At 36.7% G+C, this 22726-nt stretch overlaps 1 protein-coding gene across 2 annotated transcripts in view; it reads right to left on the reverse strand.

Moving 5' to 3' along the window:
• LOC106867428 (MAM and LDL-receptor class A domain-containing protein 1) overlaps positions 1 to 22726 on the reverse strand; it is a 378762-nt gene that overhangs the window by 218681 nt on the left and 137355 nt on the right. For both annotated transcript variants that reach the window (XM_089356706.1, XM_089356704.1), the window contains exon 4: positions 1338 to 1384. In XM_089356706.1, coding sequence (XP_089212832.1) covers positions 1338 to 1384 — 47 coding nt within the window. The remainder of the gene's footprint in view (positions 1 to 1337; positions 1385 to 22726) is intronic.

The raw sequence follows: 22726 nt of genomic DNA on the forward strand, positions 1-22726 counted from the left end.
TCATAAGACACATATATCGAAGTCTTAGCCTGAAATTTATGAATCGCCTTCATATTATTGAGGTAAATTACCGTGAAATGATATATTTTACTAAGATAGACAATTATGTGGTAGACTTCCTATTATGAGCCTGGTGACTGATAGTACATTTGTAAAGTAAATATGGTGTTATAAATGTCAGTGGCGTTAGAAGTGTAGATTTATACTAGTGAAAAACAGTATTTGATTTGGCAGAGAAATGCTGCAAGGTTTCTGTGGTGTAATCGTTGATGTAAATACGTGGGTCGAATCCCGCCAGAGAAGCCTTTTCTGCTCCAAATAAGTATTTACGCTTGTGTGTGTGTGTGTGTGTGTGTGTGTGTGTGTGTGTGTGTGTGTGTGTGTGCGTGCGCGCGCGCGTCCATAAGTATATAATAATAAGGGTAGTTAGAAGAAATGAAAGAATTTATTTATTTACAGGTACTGAGAGTCCTCAGATCTTCCAAGGAAATGCAATGGAATGGAATAAAATAAGATAAAGTAAAATATTTACGTTAAAACACTTAGGAGCTTTTCGTATAACGCTTGAGGAAGCTTTCACCTTTACACGGTATGCGTTCAGAAATAGTAGCTTCTTCCTCCGGACAATCTTGAAGAATTTTAGCAGTAACATTAACTGTAGCATCAGCTATAATATTAGCTTTAACATTAACTGTAGCAGCTGGACGTCTGTTGTAACATTAGCTGTAGCAAAAGTTGTAGCATTTACTGTAACACTTTACAACACTAGCTGTAACAACTGTAATATTAGTTCTAATAATAGACGTAACATTAGCTATAATATCGGTTGTAACATTCGTTGACAACTAAAACCTGCGTTAATCTGAGTCTATGCTAAATATGCACATAATTTTATTCTATATAACAAAAACACCTTTAACTTTACTCTAAATATACATATATGTTTATGTTATATCGTCGTGACGTTCCGTCGGTTACGGCGACGAGGGTTCCAGTTGATCTGATCAACAGAACAGCCTGCTCGTGAAATTAACGTACTCTTAACGTAATTCTCGGGAAGATTCAGCGTGACACAAAGTGTGACAAGGCTGGCCCTTTGAAATACAAGTACAACAAAAACAGGAAGAGTGAGAGAAAGTGGTGGTAAAAGAGTACAGCAGGGTTCGCCACCACCCCTTGCCGGAGCCTCGTGGAGCTTTAGGTGCTTTCGCTCAAAAAACACAACACTCGGTCTGGGAATCGAAACTGTGAGCCTACGATCGCAACTCCGCTACCCTAACCACTGGGCCATTGCACCTCCAACTATGTTATATAAACAAGAATGTATGTATACTTACCACATCCATTAATATGTCACCTTGAGTTAAAAAGGTATTATCCACAGCTAGAAAATACAATATTTAAATTAGAAGTTTCTAATATTAGTAAGATTTGCGTAGTAACATTCATGCTTTTATAAAGTGAATATTGACAAAATGTTAAGTTACCAATGGATACAATATATATAAATATATATATATATATATATATATATATGTGTGTGTGTGTGTGTGTGTGTGTGTGTGTGTGTGTGTGTGTGTGTGTGTGTGTGTAAATTAAGAAATGGAGTCAAACGCAGGTGTTATTCAAATCTTTATACTTCTGACATATGTTTCGAAAAACTTTTGCTACCCTGGTAACTATTTATTTTTTCCGTGTTATTTGTACACATTGAAAAAATACACATACATACATACATATCTATCTATCTATCTATCTATCTATCTATCTATCTATCTATCTATCTATCTATCTATATATATATATATATATATATATATATATATATATATATATATATATATATATATATATATATATATATATATATATATATATATATATATACATATATATATATATAATTTGTGTATTAAGGCTATCATTGGTTTCATGTTAAGAAAATGTCTTAATATCTTAACACTATTTCAAGCCGATCATATGGAAAGATGGTGTTCGTCTCTATTTTGGATTAAAGCGCGAAAAAGCACGGGAACAAAACACGAAATCAAGTGTGGGATGACTCTTGGGCAGCAACTTTTGAATGACTATCTCCCTTAGTTTAACTTTTGGGAAAAAAATTGCGCTGAATGATAAGTTTGCTGATATTATGTTATATCCTGGATACGTGTAATGTTTGTATGTTTATGTGTTCATCAATAGGGCAAGTATCTTCTATGAGTAGAGTTCGTGTGATGTATATATTTAATGTTCACGGTTAAAGAAAAAAAATCTATCCTTGTAGGATCGGCGGAGTGGGTGGTGGTTCCTCTTGGAAATGTCGGAGTCTGAAATATTGCTTGAACATGCAGAGAGAGAAGGTTTCATCCCTAATGTTTAAAATGTTACATATATATCAATTGTCAGACGAATTTCTAATACGAAATTCCTTGCATGACTATCTAAATTATAAATCTTTGTAATTGCTATTAGTAAATGAAAAGCGTGTAATGGAGAATATAGCTGAAAAAATGCGAGAGATCAGGTATGTCTCAAAAGAAGAAAACAGATCTAGACAGATATGGCAACGGAAACAACCATTTCTTGATAAATATGCTGTAAACTACGCCACTTTACGACACCAAGAAATAGAATTAGAAAGGAACAACCTCATCAATACAACAGACGCAAGAACACGTGGCAAAAATACACTCGTTTCACCGTGAATCGAAGACTAGCTACGGTAAAAACTCTTCGTTACTATTACAAGAACGCCCTAATGCACATAGCATTCACAAAAACACAAACAAAACAGATATTCCTTTGATTAAACCATAGGGATAGAAAAACTAGGAGATCATTCTCAAGATCTCAACAAAGGCTATCTATAAGGAACTGGGTTTAAAAAAAAAAGAAAAAAAAAAGACAGTCTAGATCCCGAAGTGAACCTAGATTATTTCTCCAGGTTGTTAGAAATAGTACTACCAATAAAATGAAAAACAATATATGAAACAAGATAGAAAACATAATGAAACCAAGTGAAATACCACGACCAAAATAAAACGTTCATCAAGCAAACATCAACAGTAATAGAAATCGTAAACAGAGAAAAACCCATTTATTAGCGTCAAAATGAAAAACAATATACGAAGCAGGATAGAAAACGTAATGAAACCAAGTGAAATACGACCAGAAAAAGAGAAGAGCCAAGACGGAACATATCCAAAACAACTGAACGTATTGACCCTAAAATATTTGATTTATCTAAAAGAGATTTAAACAATGATGAACGCGAACTTTTTGAGGAAGAACTAAAATTCACACCTACACCAAGTCAACCACCAAGATTTGGAGGAGGATATCCAAAAATTCTGACGGAAATTACGACTTGTTGAATTCTTTGCTACTAAAGGTGGTGATGTTGGTGAATCCCTAGTAAGGAATAAATCAAAATTCACCCGGCCAGAAGGAAGAAATAACTGTCTCGGCCAATACAATGATTTTCTGTCTAAATTTCGCCTTAGACGCAATACTAATGTTAGGCCAAATATTAACAAATCAGAGATATCTGCACTTAAAAACGCCTACAAAACGATAACACAATAATCATTAAACAAGCAAATAAATGGGGTGCAATTGTTATAATTGATGCTACAGGGGGATTTAGTTGAGGTCTAATTGAATGCTACAGGGATTTAGTTGAGGACTAATTGAAGGACACAAAATTCTGCTGTGAAATACCTTCAAATATAGACCACCACACCATGACAAAGGTCAATAACCTGGTTTCAAAACATTACAACCCCCTTACCAGTAACGACAGAGATTACCTCACCAATTTCGAACCGAAACCTAGTAACCTCTATGGCTTACCAAAAATGCGCAAGTCAAAAGAAATTCAACGTGCAGTAAAGAAACAAGAAAGTGAGTACATAAAATTACTACACCCGAAAGACCTAAAACTCAGACCGATTATAGGTAGTCCAGCATGCCCTACCCACGGTCTAAACAATTTTATTGACATCATTTTGAAACCATTATGTACCCACATGGTTTCTCCGGGATGAGATCAACTTCCTGTCTCACCTTCCCAAAACAACGGAATCGAATTTACTTTTACTTAGTTTTGATGTAGTAAGCCTTTACACCAATATTCCACATGATTTAAGAATAAAGGCGATTAAATACTGGGTGTTAAAACATAGAGAAGTGATTCCCAGTAGATTCACCGTACCATTTATATTAGACATAGTCAAACTTATCCTTGAAAATAATATTATATTTCAATGGAAAGAATTACATCCAAGTTAGAGGCACATCGGTTGGAACGAGATTTGCTCCCATTTATACGAACTCCGTAATGGGATACTAAGAAAAACAACTCTATCAAAGAGTAGAGGAAATCTACAACACTGAATTTAGAAGGTATATTGAAGATGTATGGAAGAGATACATTGACGATTGCTTCATAATCTGGACAAAATATCTAGATACTCTGGAAGAATTTAATATCTTCTTGAATAATCTGCACCCAACTCTCCAATTTACAAAGGAGATGATTAATACCAAATTACCATTTCTAGATATAATCGTAATTAAAAGTGACACCACCATCACTGATATATACTATAAGCATACAGACACGCATCGAAATGTCAATCGTGCCATCCAACACGTACAAAACGCAATATCCCATACTGCCTAGCCAGAAAAAATTGTACCATTGTGGAAGATGTGAATATCAGAGACAAACGCTTAACACAGCTCGAAGAATTTCTACTCATTAAAGGATATAATCACGGATCGGGCTATGAAGAACTTGAAACAATCATTAACAAAGGCAAAGTTTGGCCTAAGCAAGAATGACATATCATTCACTGTGTCTAAATGCAATGATAATCGATGTATTACATGTCAGTTCATACATACCGGTCAATATATGAACACAGAAACAAGATTATTTACAAATGCAAATATGAACTGCAAAAGCAGAGATTTAATTTACTGCATCAAATGTTCGAATTGTGAAGAGATATACGGAACATTCACGTATGCACCGACAGCAAATTAGGGATTCTGATGTCCGTCAAATACCTTTAAGCCACAATCTGGCAACATATGTTCAGAAAACGTTTATAATATTCCCATATTCCCATTCTACAAACTACATAACTCAAGTGAAATTGGGAGAAAAGTCAGAGAAAAGAATTTTATTGATAAATCCAAACCCGTTCTAAATGGACAGTTATAGAAACGGTGAATTATAATGATGATGGTGATAATAAAGATGATGGGAGGATGTTAGTAGTGTTGACCAAATGAACATTGACTCGACTGAAATGTTAAAATTTCTGGAGTAACAATAGAAGTCAGTTAGAACAGGAATGTTGTTTACAACATTCCAAGATATAACCAAACAATTATTCTTTTAGATGCAAGTAATGTAAAGAATCCTTTATTTTCGTTTAACGTAGAGGAGGTCTATGTCACTGTTGATGTGGAAATTATGTGTGCTGGTTAGTATCTTCCGGGTTTTCACATCAATGGCTCGCATCTCATCAACCATCCAGTCAAGTAGCCCAAAATGTTGGCATGAGTACTGACACTGCAAGCACATTGTGGGCTACAGTTCTGTTGAATGCAGAGAATTCTGAGATCATTTTTCTTTATTCGGCTGTAATATCCTTTAGTGGTACGTATCTTGTACAGGTGTCAGTGTAAAATGTTTTCACCCACCTCAAGGTAACTGTGACGTTCCTCGTCAAAAACATTGATGGAGATGTTGCTAGTCTGATTTACAGTTTACTCTCTTTTCATAACCATATAGCAACATTTATCCTGATCAAATCCCAGCCCTATATCCTTTAAGAATATTGTAACGCAGGTCAAGGCTCTTTTTCATCTCATACATATCTATCTATCTATCTATCTATCTATCTATCTATCTATCTATCTATCTAGCTATCTATCTATCTATCTATTTATCTATCTATCTATCTATCTATCTATCTATCTATCTATCTATCTATCTAAGTTTCTCATTCTTTCTTTCTTTCTCTTAATATGTATGTGTGTGTGTATGCATGTGCGTGCGCGCGCGTATATGCATGCATACTCTCAGCAACAACATATATATACACATACTTTGTAAAGTTTGTTTAAAAGCATTTCGTGTTTTAGTCGCCGCGTCAAAATGAAAGCAAGACAACACAAGTAAACATAAAACACACATCCGTGCGCGCGCACAAAACAGAGACATTAGCAAACGCCAATAACAAATGTATAACTAAAAGTCAACGATTTGGGTTCTATCTTTTTCTAATGACATACTGGTATATTGTATGTTTTCCGTCATATTTTCCTGCTTTCTATTTGCATGTACGATGTTAACAGACAAACAATGAAGCGAATAACGGAAAGTAACGATTTCTTCCGACTCTTCCTAAAGCTGACTCAGAGTTACTTCAAGTTAATAATGATTGGTCACTTCCTCCATTGATGACAACGTCTGTTGACCCTCCACATCCGATTCAACAAGATAGACAGTCAAAACTAACACCTTCACCGCTATTCCTTATAAGAAAACATTGATCGTCTATAATCCTGTGCATTTCTTGTATTGTTCTTAGGTCTGTTCTGTTAGTTTAATAGAAGAAATTGGATAATAGGTAACTGTGCGAGAAATAGAAATAGCTTGTGTGTATACAAATGTCCATGTGGTGTTCACAGTGAATATTATTTGTTTAACACTGGACGGAAAACGTTATAAAGGAAAAATTAAGGGTAAAAATATATTTCGGACGTAGCCCTTCGTCGGATATGCAGAGGAGAAGCCAAAGAAGGCAAGACAACACACGTAAACATAAAACACACATCCGTGCGCGCGCACAAAACAGAGACATTAGCAAACGCCAATAACAAATGTATAACTAAAAGTCAACGATTTGGGTTCTATCTTTTTCTAATGACATACTGGTATATTGTATGTTTTCCGTCATATTTTCCTGCTTTCTATTTGCATGTACGATGTTAACAGACAAACAATGAAGCGAATAACGGAAAGTAACGATGGAGGAAGCACATGTAGGAAGGAATGAAGGTCGGGCTCGGTGACAAAGCAGAGGAACTGAGGGAAGTGTGAGAGATGGCACATACACACGCGCGCGTGCACACACACACAAATTCAAGGATAGCTTTACTACAATTAAAGAATCGGAGTAAGGCTTGCATTACGTCACTCGCAGAAAACAATTTGGGAAGTGGAAGATAAAAACATTCGATTCCACATTACCTGGAACATAATATAAAAAAGAAGCATGACCATATTCAAATGAGAGGTACGGGTCACTCTTAATTAAATGTTCAGGTAGTGTCCTCAATAAATTGGAGGAACTTAGACTGAAATCTTTACATAATATCGGTTTCAAATTTTGGCACATGGCTAGCAATTTTGAGAGACGGGTCCAGTCGATTATATCGACCTGTATTTATAGATGTTTTCGATCTAGTTTGAATTCTTTGCCATCAAAGAATTCAAATTTGATGGCAAAGAATCCAAACTAGATCGAAAACATCTATATTTTATCGACCCAGAAAGGATGAAAAACAAAGTTGACCTCGGTGGAATTTGAACTCAAAGCATAGAGACAGACGAAATGCTGTTAGGCATTTTGTCTAGCGTGCTAACTGTTGTACCAGCTTGCCGCCTTAGATATGTTTGTATTATATTAGAAGCACTCTGCCACCTACTCTACTTCTAACAGCTTCCCGTAACTATATATATGTATCCCCAAACATAGTCGTGTATGCTATCTAAGGCTGTAAGCTTTGGTTTAGCAATTTGTTACTCTATATAATAGACCTCTTAATTATGCACTCTTATTATACTAATGTTCATTTCATAAATAGTAAAATTTCATAAATATAAAATAGGCTTTCAACCATTAAGTCTCTTTTTTATTTATTGTATCTTGTTTTATTGTAACGTCGCTTGATGTCATATTTTCTTTTTCATCTATATGCTACATAGAGCAATAAAGACTGAGGTCATGTGTCTATAAATGGATGTATAGGTACATGTGTGCGTACGCGTGTATGTAATGTGCGTGTGTGTGTGCGTGTGCGTATGTGCATATATGTATATATGTGTGTGTGTATATATATATATATATATATATATATATATATATATATATATATATATATATATATATATATATATATATATATGTATATATATATATATATATATATATATATACACACACATGTGTCTGTGTGTGTATTTATGCATAGAAAACTAGAAAATGAATATAAATGTACAAGCATGCATATGTAGACATGTGAGTGTTTACGAGGGTACGCTGAAAAGTTTATGGGCTGACTATGAAAGGGTGATGTTGGTGCTGTGAAATATTGCGTGCATTAATTTCAACCCTTCTTATTAATAACTGCGTTGTTTCTTTCCGAGTAAACGGACATCCGATTGTTCAAAGAAAGCTTTAAGACTCTAGAAAATCAACAAAATTTGGTATCGTAATATTATCAAGTACCTGCAGAAAAAGGGTTTAGCCCCCAAGGACATTCATGCTGATATGATTGCTACATTAGAGAATGACCATTCAGCTTCAACGGTGTAAAGTGGGAAACTGAATTTAGGAAGGGAAGGGAGAGTTTTGAAAATGATCCAGGGTCTAGACGTTCCACAACTGTCACCATCGAGGAAGACATTGGTCGTGTTCACCATATGGTACTGGAAGACAGGCGATTGACTATATATCAAATAGCCAATGCTATTAGCACATCCCGTAAGAGAGTTGAGAATATTCTGCATAATGGACATGGCATGATGCAGATTTCTGCTCGATGGGTGCTACGTCTTCGGACACCTTATCAAAAGTGTACCAGACTGATCACATCACAGGAAAATCTGACATTGTTTGAGGCAGTTCCAGCTGGTTTCCTTGAAAGTTTCTTAAACCAGGATGCATGTTGGGTTCATCTCTGAGCTAGAGACAAAGATACAATCCATACAGGGGAAATGCCCCCTCATCACCTGCTCCAAAGAAGGCCAAGGATGGGTTCATCTGCAGGTAAGGTGATGGCCTTAGTTTTTGGGATGGCAAAATGCATTGCTTTAATTAACTTTCTTCAAAAGGACCACACCATCAATGGAGAGTACTGTGGAAGCTTGCTGAAGCAGTTACGAAAGGCTATTAACATCAAACGCTTTAGAAAACTGACGAAATTGATCTTGTTTCATCAGGATAATGCTCCAACACACAATTCGTTGGTTCCAATGGCTGATTTTTGTTGATCAACAGGATGAAAGTTTCTTCACTAATTGGATCCAAGCATTGTAACAACAAGGGAGACTATGTTGAGATATGAACCTCATTTACCCATATTCCATGAGAGTATCTTGGTTGGCCTTTTCGACCGACCCTCGTGTGTATGCATACATACATACATACATGCATACATACATATATACATATATATACGTGTGTGTGTGTGTGTGTGTCTGTGTGTGTGTGTGTGTGTGTGTTTAGAAAGGTATGCATATGTGTATATATATGCATTTATGTATATATGCACGTATGTATATGTATGCGTATGTCGGTTGTGTAAGTATGTGTGCGTGTGTAGGGTGTGTGTAGTATATGCGTGTGACTGAGTAGATATATTTACGTATGTATATGTACGTATGTATGTATGTATGTACGTATATCAGGCGTTTTGCTGCAAAAACAGGCAAAAGCAAAGGTATTTACCTCTATCATAAGAGACCTTTTGTATGCAGATGATTGTGATCTAGTAGCGCACACAGAGATTGATATGCAAAACATTTTGAATGCATTCTCTGATGCTTGCACTGCCTTAGGATTGACAGTCAGTCTCAAGAAAACTGTTGTCATGTACCAACCTGCCCCTGGTAAGCAGTATATTGAACCAAATATCTATGTGTATGGTAAATGACTTGGTGTAGTCGATCAGTTTGTCTACCTGGGAAGCACTGTTAACAGATATGGCAATTTGGACAATGAAATTCCATACAGAATTAGGAAAGCAAGTGATGCTTTTGGAAGGCTAGAAAGGCGTCTCTGGGGTCGGCGAGACATATGCAGGAAGACAGAGATAAAGGTGTAAGGCGTGTGTACTCTCTTCTCTTCTTTATGCCTGCGAGACCTGGGTCACATATCGATACCACCTTAAACAACTGGAACGTTTCCATCAGATGTGTCTCAGACGGATCTATGGCATTAAGTGGGAGGACCGTTTCAGTGATCTTGAGATATTGGAAAGCTGTCGGTGGGAAAGTGTAGAAGCTCTCGTGTTGAAGCAAAGGCTCAGATGGAGTGGTCATCTGGTCAGGATGAAAGATTCAAGGATGCCAAAACAACTCCTTTATGGAGAGTTAGCTAAAGGAGAACGACCTCCACATAAACCAAAAAAGAGATATAAAGACTTGCTGAAGGTTTCCTTGAGAGATGCCAACGTTTCTCCTAACACGTGGGAAGGCATAGCTATTGACCGTGGCAGGTGAAGAAGGATTGTGCATGAGGGGACAACTACTTTTGAGAAATCATGAATTGCACATGAGAAATTAAGGAGGGATGTCAGGAAGGGCATTGTTGTTGCACTTCCAGATGCAGTGTCTGTGCAAGACCGTGCCTCAGTAAAGCGGGACTCATGAGTCATGTTCGTAGTCATAAAGCAAGACCGATGATTGACTACCAGGCCACTGGTGATGATGCTACACACCATACTAATCATGTCTGTCGGGCATGTGGAAGGGAATGTGATTCAGCAGGAGGACTTAAACGACACGCAAAGGTACATGGAACCCAATTACAACAACAGCCAGCTATTGACAGTAAAGGTCTTGGATGCCAACTCTGTGCAAGACATTGTAGATCTTTGGCTGGGCTAAAAAATCACATTCGATCACAGTACCGTTAAGCTTTGTGCAATGGCCATACTCGATAACGAAGGGGCAGCCATCATCATGCACGTATATATGTATTTATGTATTATGTATGTATGTATGTATGTATGTATGTATGTATTATGTATGTATGTATGCACGTATATATGTATTTATGAATGTATGTATATATATATATATGTATATCTATCTATCTATCTATCTATCTATCTATCTATCTATATATATATGTATATATGTATGTATATATATATATATATATATATATATATATATATATATATATATATATATATATATATATATATATATATATATATATATATATATATATATATATAATATATAGTTTTAGGGAAAATAACCAAGTTTCAAGAACTCATCGAAGAAAATCCACTATCACATATAGAAAAATTAACAATTAAAAGCACAATAAATGAGTATAATATAAAACAAAGTAAATATCATAAGATAAAGATAATAAAATGACTACACGTGTTTCATAACTAATTTTCAAATAGAAAGGAAATTTAAATCGATTAAAATCAATTGAAATTATCGAAAATAAATTCTATTCAAAACAACGTCTTAGTTTCAGTTTGAATTACGGAAAAATATGGATAAGTACTGTTTTTACTTTGCTAAAGATTTTCTACTATTTGAAAATAATATGTATTCTTGTTTTTTATATAATTCATTTGGTTCTTTATAGATTATTTTTAATAGATAACTTATTTAACACTAAATTATTTAGAAGTTATAGTTTCATTTCAACATAATATTAGAACTTCGATTTGAATAGTGTTGATATATTTTCGATTATTTTTGATTAATAATATTTGATTAATAATTAGTCTTTATTGTTTATAATATCGTTAAAGGTTTTTTAATTAAAACTTTGTATATATATATAAAGTTTAATGTTTTATTCTTAATAATTTTTTTCTTTCCTAATTTTTTCATTCATAATTTTTTCGTTCATATTTTTATTTTTACGTTTGTAGAAATAAATATTCTTGTATTTTTCTATTATTCAATTGATTTTTAATGATAATTAAATAAACGTTTTTAGTTTTAAATAGTATAGCTTTAACTATTACACCGGTTAGATATGTACTAATTTTATCTTCATTATTATTTTAAACTTAAACTTCGTTCAAATTGTATTTAAAACAATGATAATTTAAAACAATGATAATTTATTTAAGCTGGTTTTTGTATATAATATACATGTTAGTATATATTATAATGGATGAAGGGATGATTATTGAATGTTTATTACTTTGATATTTTGATATTTTTAATAATTTTTCTATCTTTATAAATTAAGTATTTCATATAAATTCATTTGGTACTTATTGTTGGTTGAGATATATATATATTTATTTATTTTAATTATTGTTCTACTTACGACTTGACGATTAGCTATATTTTTGAATAGAATTTATTTTCGATAAGTTCAATTGATTTTAATCGATTTAAATTTCCTTTCTATTTGAAAATAAGTTATGAAACACGTGTAGTCATTTTATTATCTTTATCTTATGATATTTACTTTGTTTTATATTATACTCATTTATTGTGCTTTTAATTGTTAATTTTTCTATATGTGATAGTGGATCTTCATCGATGAGTTCTTGAAACTTGGTTATTTTCCCTAAAACTATATATTTTATATATATTTTATCTATAAAGCTCAATTTAATTTTAATTTTTTATAAATTGATTTGAATTGAGTTTTTACCTGTAATTTTGGATTTTGTCCCTAATATTATATATATATATATATATATATATATATATATATATATATATATATATATATATATATATATATACATGGGTATATACTAGTATATATGTGTCTATATAGTGTGTATACATATTGATTATATATGTGCATATGTGAGTATATTGTTGCGCTCGCATATGTGTATGTAGATTGAAGATGTGTGAGAGTATGTATAGTGTACACTCATATATAAAAGCAGGTCATCGTCGACATACGAGCGATCGACTTTACGATGATTGGTACGCCAGCTCCCAGCAGCAACAATAAATAGTCAAGTTGAAATCTAATGGGTTTAATTTCTTATTAACCCGTCTATGGATGATGTCATCTAACAAAGGTTTCCCCTAGGCTTGGTTATCGATCGCCACTGTGTTGGATGGCTATCCTGTCGCGGAGACATCGAGGCAACTGCTTGAGACTGCGAAATTTTTGACTATCGTTAGTATAATAGTATAATACAGAATACTGTGTGTGACTTTTACCTGAGAATGTACCTTAAGAATGTACAAATATAAAACAAAGCTAGGTAGGCCTATCGGCCGACTTGCGACCAGTCAGTTGGAACCAACTGTGGTCGTAAGTTGACGACGACCTGTATAAACTAATGCGTATAAATATGCGTATGTCCTAAGGACGAACGAACAGTGACAGCTTTAAATCTCTCTATCCAACAGTATAATGTCACATGTAAATGACCTTTCTGGGGATGTTTTCAGCGACCATGCCTGCAAACTTCAGGCGTTTTGCAGCGAGTCGGGACTATAAACTAATTAAAATAACAACTTGAAAAATAAGATTGCTTTGACCTCGTTGTTCTTAGAATATCCGTCTACTTTCTCTATAAATTCAATTGTTTCTTTTAAGATATCACTTGTCGAACATGATAGTTCGTGAATGGGCCATCTTCTGGCTTTACCATCCTGTTTATGTGTCTATGTGTTTAATATTTACCTGATGATGGTAGGTCTTTGCTATGATGCTATGATAAAATGATAGCGAAACAGCTGTAATAAATTTTGATCCTAACTTTTGTTCTTCTTTTATACATACGCCACAACTGGAACCAACTCTGGATAGTATCAACGGTTAATATTCCATTTGGTACCTCTGTGTGTATGTGTGTGTGTAATATTATTATTATTATTATTATTATTATTATTATTATTATTATTATTATTATTATTATTATTTTATAGTAGCCTTAAATAAATCTAATCTTTGTACCCCTATTAATTCATACTCAGCTTATATAAGGTAATACCGGTATCTCGACAACTTATAATAGTTCAATTTAATTAAATCAGTATATAGTTAACATGTTCTTTAACCTCAGTTGCTCCCTTATTAAATACCAGTTAAATCCAATTGATCAATCTCCATAGAAACCATATAAGTTAATATTTAGATAAGTAATAAGTAAATAAATATTAAACTATTTCTTTGAAATTTTCTTTTCCTCCCTCTATTGTGGTAAAATTTGGTATATACTCAAAATATTCAAAGAAGTTTTATCCTTTTGTTAAAATTTCCTTCTTAATAATCTTCTTGATTACCCTAAAATTTTAACTTTATACACTAAGACAATATTGTTTGAAATGATCTTTAGAAATTACTTGATTTATCTCTTTCTTAAATGGCTCTACCCTCCTGATCTTAGTATTTATAAGGGCCTTTATATAAATAACCCTTCTAAACAAGTATCACTAAGAAATTATAAATATTATGTAGGGAGTAACAATAACTTCTTAAACCTATAATATAATCCTTAGTTTTAAAAAATTAGTGTGAAATATGAATGTTCTATAACTTAAATTTTCCTTTAGCTGATACCAGGTATTAGTCTTTTATCGATATTAACTAAATAAGTAAATATATAATTTTTAGTCTAATATATTTTGAATTATACTTTTTCTATAAATCTTCTGTAGTGGTGTTAATTAAGCTACATATACTTTACCATAGTATTAGTAATTAAGTATTAGTAATTATTTCTTTTCTATGGTGTTCTGCCCTACTTGATCATTTTATTTTATTTCTTTATTATTTTATAATTAGCCTTTATTTATTTATAAATTTAATCTAATTTTTGTATCTCTATAAATTCATACTTAGTTCATATAAAACTACACTGGTATATTCACTACTTATAAAAAACTGCTTAGATTATAATTTTATTAATATATAATAAGCATGTTCTTTTACCTCAATACTCCTTTATTAATACCAATTAATCAATATACCAATTAATTAATATTCACAGATACCATCTGATGAGTTAGTATTTAAGTGTACAATATGTATAAATATTAAACTATTTCTAGATAATTTCATTTCCTCCCTCTATTCTGGTAAAAGTTTGGTATATACTCAAAGGTATTCATAAATTTCTATCCTTTTGTTATAATATTCTTCTTAATAATCCTCTGAATAACCCTAAACTTTAACTGTATACAATAAAGCAACATTGTTTAAAATATTTAACTATAGTACTACATGATAAGACTTCTCCTGTTTCATTATCAATGGTCTGCTAGTGGGCGACCCCCTTAATTGTCAGCTAACATCTTGCTTTAAGTTTTCCTTTACTAAACCTCATGATATTGCTTCTAATAAATCTTCATTTTTATGACTATACCAACTATGATTTCTGTCTACTCCCTCAGCCCTACCCCTAACAGATACTGCCCTTTTGTTCTCTCAGCCTTAGATATACAAGGATTTGATAAACTAGTCTATAAATTAAAACTGACCCCATAAAAACAAAAAAAAAATCAGTGACAAGCAGTGTCTGTAATAATGTATATCTTCTTGATAACCTAGTAACTTCTATGCTGGAGTGAAAACAGCATGTTCTTTGTCTATCTCCTTAGCTTCTTGGAGATTTTAGGTATAATTATACTAATGTGTCTATCTGTTCTAATTTAATTAAATTCTATGTCTTTGTGCAGCTGAGGATTGCTCTGCATTTTAAATTGAGGTAATGATTGCATTATTCAATTAAATGGAGTTGCATGAAACGATCGTACTGCATTACCTCTGGATATCCTTGTTGCTTATTTTGATATATATATATCAGGTTGAGTAAAAGGTAAGTTTTGAACCATGAAGAATTTGTACCGGATTCTTGCAGCGTTTGAATTTTACCTAAATGTATATATTTTTTTTTTTTGCAATTGTCTGATAATATAGACATAGACGTGCCCAAATGCATCAATAAATTGACATTGATATTTTTCACAGTTGTTCCCATCAACTCTAATTGAGTTAGTTGTGATTTTTGTTTGAAGGCTTTGTGCTTACTGTTCAATTCTGCAGAATATTGTTGCTGTTTCGCGGGCCTGTGTTTTTACTTGTTTTTCTTTTCCCTATTTAGAGGTAAAGAGATCTGGAAAAAGTTGAATTGTTCACCGGAACAAGCAAAATCCGGGACCTATGCTTCAGCGGCGGGAAGTCGTACTACCGCGACGTATTCACTGGAGATACGAGAAATCCATATTGATCATGAGAAGTTGGAGAACTACAAAGAACTGTTCCAGAAGAAGGGGTCAAGTTTAAGGATGACCTCCTCCAGAGGAACTGACCCACAATACAAGGAGGACAGTGTTCTACAGAACGCTGTCCTTAACCAGCAAGAAGATCGTGATGGCAACAGGGGATGACATTGAGAAATGTTTGGAGGAGATAAAAGACATCGCGACTTTTTACACTATAGGAAGAAAATCTAGCACATTGGAAGTGAGGTTTGCCACAGAAGAAGAGGCAATAAATCACTCCACTACGCCACTGAGATCAGAAGTATGGGTGCTCTTGCCGACATACTGCTGAAAAAGAGTCGCTAGAATTAGGATAGGCAGAGTGTCACCTGAAATTGAAGAAGCGTGGCTGGTAGCAACCGCGAAGATCATGCTTGTAGCAAGAACGAAGAAACTAAATCGCTGGGGTTATGGCCTGGAAATGGTTATCCAGGCCATCCAGCAAGACTTAAATGAAATAACGGAAGATGTGCTGGTACCAGAAGATAGAAAGTTGAGAGTAGTGGAAAAGGGAAGACCACTCACTTGCTACCATTGTGGAGAAAAGGAGTACATCAAAATAAAAGTGCACTCAGATAAGTAGTGAAATAACGGAAACCCAGAAGGTACACAGTAGGAGTATTGAAAAGACAGTCCCGCCCAGGAAGAGAGTATAGAAGACACAGAGGTGGAGGAATTTATTGAAGTTCCCAAAAGAAAAAGAAATGTAACAACAAATTCATTCCCGAAAAGCACCAAGAAAAAGAGGAGAAATAACAAAACTGAAGACACTGTACAACAAACACATAACATACTAGATACACAATAGTTTACAGAACGCTGTCCTTAACCAGCAAGAAAATTGAGATGGCAACAGAGGAGGCCATCGAGGAAGAATATATGGCACAGTGGAAGTGAGGCTTTCCACAGAAGAAAAGACAATAAATCACTCCACTGTGCCGCTTAGGTCACAAGAATGAGTGCTCCTGCCGACTTACTGCGGCAAAAGAGTCGCTGAAATTAGGATAGGCGGCAGGGTGCCACCTGAAATTGAAGAAGCGTGGCTGGTAGCAGCCGTGATGTACAGGAGCCAAGAAGATGCGAAAATTATACAAGTGGCAAGAGTGAAGAAACTGAATCACTGGGGTTATGGCCTGGAAATGGTTATCCAGGCCACCCAGCATACAACACTACCGGTAACACCAAAAAGAAAAAAGAAAAGAAAAGAAAGAAACTGTCCCAGATAGCCCTAGCTCACCATGTAGTAAAACAGATACCAATGCAGACAGGCAAAACACACAGTCCCTCAAAAAAACCCGCAAATACAAAGCATACATCATGACATACTCCGAAAGCACGGCAATTGAACGTAAGAACACCAAATTCAAATCGGTGATCAGAGTGATGCCAAATTAAAGGAATTGTTTGGTTCACACATTGACCCATTAGGAGCAGAAGTGGAGCACGATGACCTACCTCCAGTCGTGGATTATAAGGATTTAATACCATACGTAAACTGGTAAGTAAAGTAAGTAAAATTTACTCGATAAAAAAATGATAAAAAACTTTTTATAAACAACAGTTAAATGTAACCACTCGAGAGTGGGGCTCGGGTGGCCGTTTCACCCCCATTGTTATATAAGTTCATACTCATCCATTCGTTTAATGTTTTATATCCTCACTTTGCCTTGTTTTGTCTATCCTTGCGCTGTCCCTTCTATGTAAGGCCCTTAGTGTCCAATAAAGAAATATGTTCCAATTATCTCTGACTGAGTTAGTCGTGATTTTTATTTGAAGACTTTGTGCTTATTGTTGAATTCTGTGGAATACTATTACTGTTGCTGAATATTGTTGCAGTTTTACCTGCAGGCCTGTGCTTTTGTTTGTTCTTCTCTTCCCCATTTAAGGGCAAAGAGACTTGAAAAAAAAATGAATTGTTCACCGGAAGAAGCCCATGCAGGGAGCTATGATTCGGCGGCCCGAAGTGGTACCGCCGTGACGAATTCGCTGGAATGCGAGAGGTCCAAATAGAACACAAGTAGGAGAATTACAAAGAACTGATCCAGAAGAAGGAGTCAAGTTTAAGGTTGACCCAACCCAGGAGGAGGGTATGGAAGACACAGAGGAGGAGGGGTTCACCGAAGTTCTCAAAAGAAAAAAAGGAACCAGTAAATACACTCCCGAAAAGCACAAAGAAGAAGAGGAAGAATAGTAAAACAGAAGACATTGTTCAGCTAACACACAACACACAAGATACACTCGCACACCATACATCACCACCAGTAACACACACACAAAAAAGAGGAAACTGTCCCAGATAGTCCGAGTTCACTTCGTAGACAAACAGACACAGACGGGCATAACACACAGTCCCTCAAGTGTCCCCGTAAAAGCAAAGTGTATATGTCCCCACTTTGTGTTGTCGGTCCTTGTACCGTCCCTTCTATGTTGGGCCCTCAGTGGGCCCAACATAGAAAGAAATATGTTCCAATCATCTCGACTTGTTCGTGTATGTTTGTGCGTTGTTCCAAAGATCGGTAAGGTTTATTGAAAGGTGTTTATTTCTGATTGTTGTGTTTTTTGGAACTTGTTTTTGCTGCCATGCGGCAGTTTTGTTAACGCTGTTCCCCTTATTCAGAAGAGGAATTAATAAAAGCCTTGAACAGTTCAGACAGAAAAATGAACTTCGCAAGAAATCGGCAAATATAAGGAGATATTAAGAAGGGAGGGACACAATGTGAAGGTGTCCCCTTCCCAAGAAGCAATACAAAGTGAGAAAGAAAAAGTAATTATTTGCAGAACATTTTCAGTAAAGAACCAGAAAACTGAGGTAATGATGGAGGCACAAATTGAAAGAGCGTTAAAGCCAATATGAAGAGAGATTGTTTACCTCAACAGAGGTCGAGAGTTTGGAAGTATGGAGGTGCGGTTCCAAGATGCAGCGACCACCAGGCTACACTCGGCGACCCCTTTTAAAAACGGAGGAGGTAGTGCTCCATATACCTTGGAAGGCGTGCTTCCAGGGTAAGGGCAGAAGACATACCCCCAGAAATAGACCTAGTCTGGCTAATGGACGTTATCCTGCTGGGCTTGGAGGAGAAGGTGGTGGTCCTCCAAGCCACTTGTATTGCCCACAAGAATTGGCAGGGGCAGGGTTTCGATATGTTGATCCAGGCTGCCACAGAAGACCTAGAACAGATGATAGAGACTATAACGATTGAAGACACAATACTGAAGGGTAGAGTGGAGGGCAGGATCCCTCGGTGCTACAAATGTGGCCAAAAAGGCCACATTAGGGTAGACTGTCTTCCACCACCCGAAGAAATGCAGACCAAGCCCGTGAGCGGAAAGGAAGCCGCACCTGCGCCTCCAGCAGAAACTGGTGCCGAAGGTGAAAATAAAAGATAGGTGAAAATAAAAGAAGGCAGATGGGAAAAGGTAGAAAAAAGGAGAAAGAAATGGAGGAAGACAGCTTGTGAGTGATGAGCTCCATTCCACGTCCACCCTACTCCCACCCAATCCCACTCTGCCCCACCCTTCCCCTGCATATACCAATCCTCTCCCTGCCCCACCCGACACGGAAGAAATGAGCACATGCATACAGGAGCCCCAAATTTCCCAGCCCCTGACCTGTAAGGAAAGAAAAGAAAAGAGTTCATAGTTTTTTTACGATGAAGCAAATACCAAACTTATAAGAGAAATCCCTTGTTAAGACAAGACAATATATATGAGCACGTATCTTTGTGAGCCCGGGCATTTGGGCTGTATTATAGTCGACCCTATGTATAAGGAGCAATTTCCTTATTGTTCACAAGGGGGAGAAACATAGAGGGGACAGTACAGTGGTGGGGGTCACAAAGATGAAAACAACAAATACAATAAAATACAATAAAATTTAAAATTTTGGATTTACACGAATGATTAGGAAGAACGATTTAGACAAACAATGAAGTCGGGGATGGGTTCTGCTTCGGCCCCGCAAGCCCCGTTCCACCACTGAGACCTTTCATTAACCTCATGGATACCTTATGCGGGCTCATTCATTTCTACCATGCTCGAAACAGCTTCCATCTTTTTTTATATACATCCGGAGCCAGGCACTTCCTCTCCACCCTTATTCTCCTCTTTAGATGGAAAATGAGGAATCTCACAAGCCCGAGGCTGGAGAAGATGCCTGTCCCGATTCCTTTCATACGAGTCTTCCACATCGCCTCTTTCGCTATAGCAACTATAGCGAGAAAACAAACCTTACCTTCTTTATTAATGGAGGAAGGTGGAACAATTTTTAAGATCGACTCGGAAGACAGTTGCACTCTTTCCAGCCATGACAGCATATGTTCTACGTAAACCCACATTTCCCTGTCCTGCTCGCATCTTGGGTACATGGGTGAACAAGAGCCACCATGCTTTGCGAGTTTATCGCGAACAGGTAGGGCTCCTCGGTAACACTGCCAGGCCAGAGATCTTTCGAAGTTATCCAAGGATCCTGGCCCTAATGTTCTTCGCAACAGGCTGGCTAGTTGATTTTCATCGAGGCCCAAAGTCTCCCCCATGCCGTCACCACGCCTAGCCTCTACCAGCCCTCTATAAAAGGACGAGGAGGAACCCCTGCTGCTGGCATTACCCGTGCGAGAGAGAAGCAAGAATGCCTGACTGCATTCCATATGCCACTCACCGGACTTTTGTCTACGTTTGATCCATGGTTCTAGCTCGCTTAAACTAGTGAACATGGGAAATAACGATCTGACGAATGGAGCCGACACCTGTTCACCATTCGGGTAGGGCCACAGATGCCTCAGCCTCAATGCATGGCTGCGTATTAACAGCATTCCTAGCCCATCCTTTTGCTCCAACTTGAGCAGCCACGAACCGGGACGAGTTCCAAAACGAGTGATTTATCTCGGTTAACTTTTGCTCCTACCACCGCCTCGTATTCTTTGATGGCCTCACCCACATTCTGTAGGTGATCCACCTTGGACACGATGATGGTGATATCATCCGCGAACAACGTGACCGCTCTTCCACGACGAAGATTGCACGGGATGCCCCTCGGACCCTCCAATTTCCGCAGCAAAGGCTCCAGAGCCAATACGTACAGAAACAGGGAGAGGAGGCATCCTTTACGAACTGAACGCTTGAATTTGAACGGCCTCGAAAGGAAACCGTTCACCCGAACGATCGAGTCAATGTTGCAGTACAAAGCGATGATCCAACTGCAGAAGACGGGACCAAGTCCAAACGCCGCGAGGACCGTCACCAGATACCAATAGTCAACTCTATCGAACACCTTAGACTGGTCTAAATGGACCAGAGCCCACCCTTGCCAGGAGACCTATTAACCCTCTCTAAGGTGTAGGGTATAAGGTAGAGATTGTCGTGCGTGGATCTGCCAGGAACGGCACAAGTTTGTGCCTCCCTGACGAGTCCACCCTCGATAGGCGCCAACCTTTTTGCTAACACCTTGGCCAAAATCTTCAACTGCGTTAAGCAGAGTGATGGGTCGAAAATTATCTATAATACCCCCTCCTTTTTGGATCCTTTCTAAGCAGCGTCACCACTCCCCGGCTTACAGATCTGGGAATAAACCCATTCTGTTGCCAGTAGGTGCCCAAACAAGTCTGGCATACTACAATAAAATTCGTACGGGAAAACCATCTAGACCCGGCAACATATCTCCACCGTAATCCGCTAAAGCCTCCCCAACCTCCGCAGCTGTAATCGGCCTTTCACAGCATTCCACATCCTACGCCGAGAGACGCAGCAAACCTTCACTCCGGCCCACCGCCCCTCCCGAAAAGCAATGCGAAATGCTCCTGAAAGACCTTGCACATCTCCTCGGGTTCGTCTATCAAGTTCCTTTGATCATTCGTCAAAGACCTTATTGAATTTCTATTTCTTTATTGAGCCTCTATCACACGGGCCCATCCAGCAGCTTTGATTCCTTCCTGTCCCATTGCACATTGCTTAGACCTGACTATGCGTCCCTCGTATTTAGCCTCGAGGTGTTGGTTCAAAACCAGTCTCGCAGCTAAAACTCGGGGCGCGGAGCCAGATCTCAGTGCTTCGTCTAGAGCTTTCTATTCTAGTTTTCTTAACAGCTAACTCTTTTCTATACCTAAATGGCTCAAATTTAATTTCTCTTTTGAGGACATACCACCATTTGTTGTTAATAACAGTGCCACACAATGCCCTCAAAACTAACTCCTTAATCCACCAAAGACCTTATCGTGGTATCAATACCACGTTGAGTTTCTACAGTGCGAGCCTACCCTCGCGACTTAGATTGGTTACATAAACAGGAATCCGGCTACTTTCCTGTAGCCGGATTCCTGTCTATGTAATCAATCTAAGTTAAGCTTACAAGTCACAAATCTGTGATCACTGTAGCTGACGTAGTGAAATTGTGGACAACTAACTAGGGTTTTGTCTAGTTTCATAATTAGAATCCTATCTAGATAAGATCTGGTTGACCCATCGCTATTCATTCATGTCCTC

The sequence above is a fragment of the Octopus bimaculoides genome, chromosome 8 (assembly GCF_046866305.1).
Source record: "Octopus bimaculoides isolate indiv1 chromosome 8, ASM4686630v1, whole genome shotgun sequence".
Lineage (NCBI taxonomy): Eukaryota > Metazoa > Mollusca > Cephalopoda > Octopoda > Octopodidae > Octopus > Octopus bimaculoides.